Source organism: Bos taurus, chromosome 9 (assembly GCF_002263795.3).
Source record: "Bos taurus isolate L1 Dominette 01449 registration number 42190680 breed Hereford chromosome 9, ARS-UCD2.0, whole genome shotgun sequence".
Lineage (NCBI taxonomy): Eukaryota > Metazoa > Chordata > Mammalia > Artiodactyla > Bovidae > Bos > Bos taurus.
Genome location: NC_037336.1, coordinates 79,916,741 through 79,923,431, shown reverse-complemented (window position 1 = coordinate 79,923,431; position 6,691 = coordinate 79,916,741). Strand labels below are relative to the sequence as shown.

The 6,691-nt window shown below is 36.2% G+C and overlaps 1 protein-coding gene across 7 annotated transcripts in view; it reads right to left on the bottom strand.

The window, feature by feature from the left end:
* Positions 1-241: 241 nt before the first annotated feature.
* ADGRG6 (adhesion G protein-coupled receptor G6) overlaps positions 242-6,691 on the bottom strand; it is a 153,505-nt gene continuing 147,055 nt past the window's right edge. For 5 of the 7 annotated variants that reach the window (XM_005210998.5, XM_010808639.4, XM_002690290.7 and 2 more), the window contains one exon: positions 242-3,348. In XM_005210998.5, the coding sequence (XP_005211055.1) occupies positions 3,170-3,348 (179 nt within the window). In that variant the 3' untranslated portion in view covers positions 242-3,169. Of the gene's footprint in view, positions 3,349-5,856; positions 5,903-6,691 lie in introns of all 7 variants that reach the window. The other 2 variants (XM_015472887.3, XM_015472888.3) reach the window with 1 other exon arrangement.

The following is a 6,691-nucleotide window of genomic DNA, read 5'->3' as shown; positions in this document are numbered from 1 at the left end:
TTACTTTTAATTTGCCACAGAGCTTGGCTTTGCATCAGTCATCTCAAGAAAATCTAAGAACTTCAAAATGCATTAATCCCCAGTGAACTAGATCTTTCTAAAATATTCATTCTCAGTGTTTTGGCATAGTCACCCCATGTCACTAGCTTAATTGGTGGCAGGTTATTTTCCAGTTGTCAAATAATCTTTTCCTATTTAAGAGGCAGAAATAAAAACAGTCACTCATAAAGGAATTCAATAATTTGGATCACAAACAACATAGGCATTTATTTGAAAAACATTTTCCATTTAAGTAAAACGGCAAATCAGCTATAGTAGCTTCTTTACTGCTTATTCTAATCTGCACTCACAGTCATTTTTTATTCATCAAATTCAGAGATACTGCTACAGAAAACTCTTTCACAAAGTATTTAGAAAAAAATATATACAGTCTCTCTGATAGAAAGTTAATTAAAATAACAAAGCCAGGCAATATAAAGGTAAGATATAAAACAAGCTCACATTTATAAACACAAATAAATAAATATGTACAAAAGAGTCTATGCCAACATTAAACAAACAAAGCTTTACAATGCACGTCATGGTGACAACAATGGAAAACATATCGGGATCCTAGACTGACTCTAACATAATGCAGTTTACAAAAAGGAAAATGAGGAAAATTAAAAAACAACAAAAACTGAAACTCTTTTTCAACTCTCTTCCAACCCCAGAGAGTCTTAAGTTGATATTATTCTCAAAGTTAGGCTAAAATAATTTTGGCTCCAGAGCTAAATTCCTGAAGTTCTGTTCTGAGGGGGCTAAATGAAGGTGAGAACTACATGTGTAGAACTCAAGTCCACTTGCAAATGTTTCTATTCAGCTGTTTCTCCATTTTTTTTTTTTTTTATCCTTACCCGATTACTCGAAATTTCTAAAGTGGAGCTGATACTGTTGTCAAATATGAAAAAAACATTTTTCCAAGATCTGCATGAATATGAGTAGAAACCAAAGATATTTTTAAAGTTCTCACTTTAATTACTCATAACTACATAAGCACTTTGGGTAGAAATCTCACAGTTGAAAGCTAATTAAATTCTATCATCTCTAAGGCTTGGAGGAGAGTATATGAAGATTCAGTGACTAGTTAACTTTCATCTAGATGTAACCTCTGCCCAAATAGCAGCCTGTTAACATACATGCCTATGGAAAACAATGTGACTCTGCTGTAGGGAATCTTAGTAACCTCAGATTTACTATCTTTCCCTTCTGTCTGTACCCTTCTCCTGGGAAGGCCAGGCTGAGCCATGCTTTTATCTCCCAGAACAGGGTTCCAGGATGCTACAAAATGGAATGGTATGAAAACTTATTACCACATCATCACCTGTTTGGGTTTGCCAAAAACCTTCATGACTGAGGATGAGCGGAAGGTGAGACGTCCCTTGGTTGCTGTGCAGTCTGAGAGCTTTCCTATGTCTCCAACTAAGGGCTACCTGCTTCCGGCACAGAGGGAAAGGTCCCCAGGTGCTCAGTCTGGCTTCTGCCTTTAAGCAGTTTCGTTCTGCCAGAATGTCTCATCTTCTCACTTAGGCTGCTTCCAGAACCTGAAACATCTCAGATAACTCAGAGCAAATGTAAAGGTACAGCACATATTGAGATCAATTTCTAAGAAACTGGACACTCATCCATCATTTAAGAACAATTAAAATGTAGTCTCCTATACATTCACTAGCAAGCACATTACTCAGGATAGTCTGAAAGTTAGGCTAAAAGCTGCTTAATATTATGCATGGCTTATATGCAGAAATCTAATCCATAAATAACACCCCATCTATCTTGCCAGATCTCCTCTGGCTCTCATAATCAGAGGACCTATATACAAATAGTTTTCAGACTGGTAAGTGTAGACCCACATGTTTATATATTATTTTGATTATGATAAGTCACCCACCTAAGTCTCAGTTTATATTCTTTGGAACAAAACTCTTGAAAGAGGAAGTAAGAGGCTTTTCATTTGTGCAAATGGAAATATCTTAAAAGTCTCTGGAGCTATGACAAGACCATAGAGTCTCAATAGTTGTTTTTCCCAAAAGGGCAAGACTGTTGTACACAGCATGCCTAATGGAAATTCCATTCCTCCCATGAACCCATGGCTCAATATACAGTAGAGGATCAAAAATAGAGGTGTAAGAAGTTCATTCTTCAACTGCTGTGAGGTCCACTGTAATGAAACCCCAACACTAAATTTGATTCGAAAGTATAGGATTAAATTATAATTAACAATGATGTTTAAGTCGTGTCTTGAATAGGATAAATGGAACAGCATGAGTTCGTATTAACCAGGTCAAAATTTGTGAAATTCTTTCTTTCTTAGGCACATAGTGCTCTTCATGGTTAAATATTTGCGATAATGGAAGATCCACCTTTCTGAACTTTGTCAGACATCATTCTTTTGTCTCTGTAGTTAAAAGAGGAAATGCTACTGTATTCAGGGAAACTAGCAGAGACGGGACTTGTAGGCATCCAAAATAGTTTTAAATATTAGTATGCTTTTTTAAAGATTTTTTGGATGTGGACTCTTAAAAGTCTTTATTGAATTTGTTTCAATATTGTTTCTGTTTTATGTTTTGACTGTGAGGCATGGGGAATCTTAGCTCCCTGACTAGGGATCGAATCCACACCCCACCCTCACCCCCCATGTTGGAAGGCAAAGTCCTCACCAGTGGATCCACCAGGGAAGTCCCTATTAGTATGCTTTTGCTTGTTGAGAAAGATGATGGAGCAAATGGCCATATCCAAACCTAATTATTAGGTGGAGTGTGAATAAACTCTAAACTAAACTTTTCCATAGCCTGGCCTGTCCCTTGTCCTCTAACCTTAATATTCCACCTCCCAGCCCAAGTTCTGATTGGTCAATTCGATTATATATTTAAAAAACCCTATCCCCTGTGGGTACTGAATCATGCTGCTCTCAGTAGTGACGTTTTAGTGATGGTGGAAACTCCCCCATGGAAGAAACACACTGAAAAGACAGATAGTGAATTTCACAAATGCCTTCTTCACAAAACACTCTGGTCATATATATGCAGTTACCTAGGTAAGACCACGTTTACATCTGCTAGTTAAGAGTCTGATGCTTGCACATCTTCATGTTTGTGCAGACTGATTCCTCTTTCTTATATTAAAGATATCAAAACTTTGTGCTGTGGCTGAAAGTGTCTGACATGATAATATTTTTATAGAAATTATCTGAATGAGCATTGCAATAACCCTTGACCTTATCAATGACCTGATGGACAGGAATGATCGATGTTTGTTCTCCATCAGCATGAGTCAGTTTTGATGAGGACTTGTCCATGGAAGCATTGTCTGAAAGAAATGATACAAGAAATTAGGCTGCAAGATGAGCTGGTGACATGCCTGAGGGCCATCGTTTTGGACACTCTATTTTGCACATTAAAGAAGATCACAAAGGAAATAGAGCTCTGATTCTTTCTTAGTTTCGATAGCAGGCAGCACTAAATTTTCATGTTTTTCATCTTCAAGGTGCATTCGTGCATATGAATGAATGTTAATATGCCTTCCAGTAATTTGTGGGGGTTTAAGAAATGTTCTTCTAAGTGGTATTTTTCAAAGAGCCAGTGAATAGAGTCATCAGAAAATTGAGGAAAAAATATATATGGCAAATGGCTTGCACCAAGTAGTGACAGATTATATAACAATGAATTAAAACGTGCTGAAATATCTGTGGAAGAAACAATTAGATGTCTATGATATGTTTTTACAGTAATACAGAAAGGGGGAAATGTGTAGGTGGCTATGAGTTGATAGATTCAGGGGGATTTATTATATTATCCTCTCTACTTTTTATATGTGTTTGACATTTCATAATAAAATTGTTAATGAAATGTAATTTAAATAATTTTGGAAAAGAAAAGTGAAGAAAAAACATAAAAGCTATTTTGAACACATTTTCTCATGGAAAAAACTTGTGAAATGAATGCAATATAGAAAAAAGGGCATCTTTTATGAATTATTTTTAAATTCTAGAATCCAAAATTATCTTTATCAGAAATATTTTAAGTATATGTTTTCATTAACTATGCTACAGTCTCAGAATAATGTTGTTGCTGGCAGCAATAAAATCATAGCAACTAACAGTAATAAAGGATTGCTAAATACATTTCTGTCCTAAATTTCTCGGTATCACATATTAAACATTATTTTCCTAGACCCATAGCTTTCTAAAATTGGCTCAGCCAATGCCTTGAAACTCTGTCGTGTGTGTGTATGTGTTAGTTGCTCAGTCATGTCTGACTCTTTGCGACCCCAAGGACAGTAGCCGGCCACCCTCCTCTGTCCATGGAATTCTCCAGGCAAGAAAACTGGAAACTCTGTTAAACACTATTATCTATAAACACACATGACTATCTTCATGTATCCTGTGAGTATCTTGTAAGTATCTGTCTTCCTCCCTCTCCCAACACATTTTGGAACAAAATTCTATCTTAAAATCAACTACAGAGATTCTACATCAGTGAAAGAGCAAATATGACCTTCTATAAAGTACTCCATCTCCTGCAGTTGTATCATCTCTATTCACTGTGGAAGAGGAAAAAATTCTATCATGAAAAACTGTGTCTAGAAATCATGGCTCAAAATGGAATGTTCACTCCACATGTTTTATGTTTTGAGTATGCTGGACCCAGTATGTGACTTAACGTTAAAAATCCATCCATAATTGGCAAAAGCCATTGCTATTGTATCTTGTTTTTGGAAATGACTCAAATTGTTCAACTGTGGTCTTGGTGTTGGAGCAGACACTAAATACAATGAAAGCTAAAATAAAAAATGGTTTGTCCATCTCACTGAGGAAGCAAGAGAGAACAGATGGTCTACGGGAAGAGTGAGCAGACTGAAGCATGGTGGGATGACCCAGGATGGGTGAGAAAAAGGCTCAGGGGTCATTATCTAAGGGTCCCTCCCCATTCAGCTCTCAGCAAGCTGATTGATTCTATGCTTTCCTTCCATTCACACATTCACTAGCCATTGGTTTTCTGTTGGGAATTTTTCTGTTTGTTTAAATCTCAATAATGAACAATTTGTACTTGATGTTTTTAGAAAACTACACATCCTCAAAAAAACCTTCATAGATACATTCATTCTATTTCATTGACAACTTCCAGAGGCACACAGTTTTTAAAGATGTTGACCAGCTCCATTCCAAATATGTGACCCAATTTTCTGGATCTTCACAGTCTAATAAAGTAAAATTCTGAGCTAGGTCTGTGTTTCTACATATATGCTATTCCCAGTTTCTGCAATTCCCAGTTATAGTTATTATATTGTAGATAATATAGATTTTTGATTATTGCTATAAGTCTGAAAACCAGGGGCTAGGGAAATGAACTATTATTTAACTGATGCTGAAATTTCAAGCAGACAAAAGTCCTCAAAAAGCAGGCTTGGAATCGACAATTTCTCTTTTATGACTTCTGTGAATGTACCATGACATATCCAATAATTCATAAGAGCAGTGAAAAGGTAAAGAATTGTACTCCATTCTACAATGAACCTCTCAAGTACTGCTTTTTTTTTTTTTTTCCTGTTATATGACCCACTAACTCCAGAGCATGGTACATTTCCTAGAAGGAGCAGCTTGCAGATACCCACATGCAGAGAAGAGCCAGCCCAGCACACAACCATTTGACAGTTCAGAAATTCCAGCTCAATGCAGGACTGTCCTTGGGCTAGCTGAGAAGTATTGTAAAGAAGAAGCCATTTTGCTGGTGCAGCAAGAGTCTTAGTTTAATCCATGCAAATATTCTATTACCTTGCAAAAAAATTCATGCATTCAAAAAAGTAATAAAAGTTTACCTGAATGATCCACTTTTGTTGAAGGAATGATCTTAGAAGACATTATCTACAATTCCAAGAAATAAACCATCTAGATATCCATGATGATATGCAGCGACTTTCTACATACCCCAAGTGACCTAGGTATACCAGCAGTCCCACTGAGAACTGGCTAGGCTGCAGAAGACTCTTCATATGTCAACTGACTGGAATGATTATACCATGAAAGTCATGTCATACCATTGACTATATCCTTATACTAGTTAACAAGAACCTGTTTAACCCCAAATGTTTGAATAGAAATGATTAACATTAGTGAAGTCTTCAAAAATAAATATCCAAGCTTTTGAAACAGTAAAGCTTTTCTTTGGTATCCCCATTTCTACAGTCCCTTTTATCTTCTAGGCAGTTTTCCCCATGATGCTATTACCAAATATTTTATAATTTCAAAATGCCCTCTGTTCCAAAATATCTACCTGTTATCTTGTTTACCATTTTAATAGTGGTTTTTCAGGCTAGCTATTCTCAGTTATATTAAGAGGAAAATAATTCAATTGGGCTAATTCCTATGCATTCACAACTAACTTATAATGCATTAAGTATTTGGATTTTAAAGGGGAGACAAAATGAGTATCTAATCTTAAGGCTGATCAAATAAAGTATAAAATTCACTCATTATAAGTACAATAGAGCCTGGCATAATAGTTGGGAGTAGCAGGCACTACTTCCCGAACAACTGAAAATCTGAGTACAATTTACAGTTGACTCTCTGTGTCTGAGCTTCCTCAGTGTCCACAGTTCTGTATCCACGTATTCAGTCAACTGGGGATCATGTAATACTGTTTGTTGTAGTTAG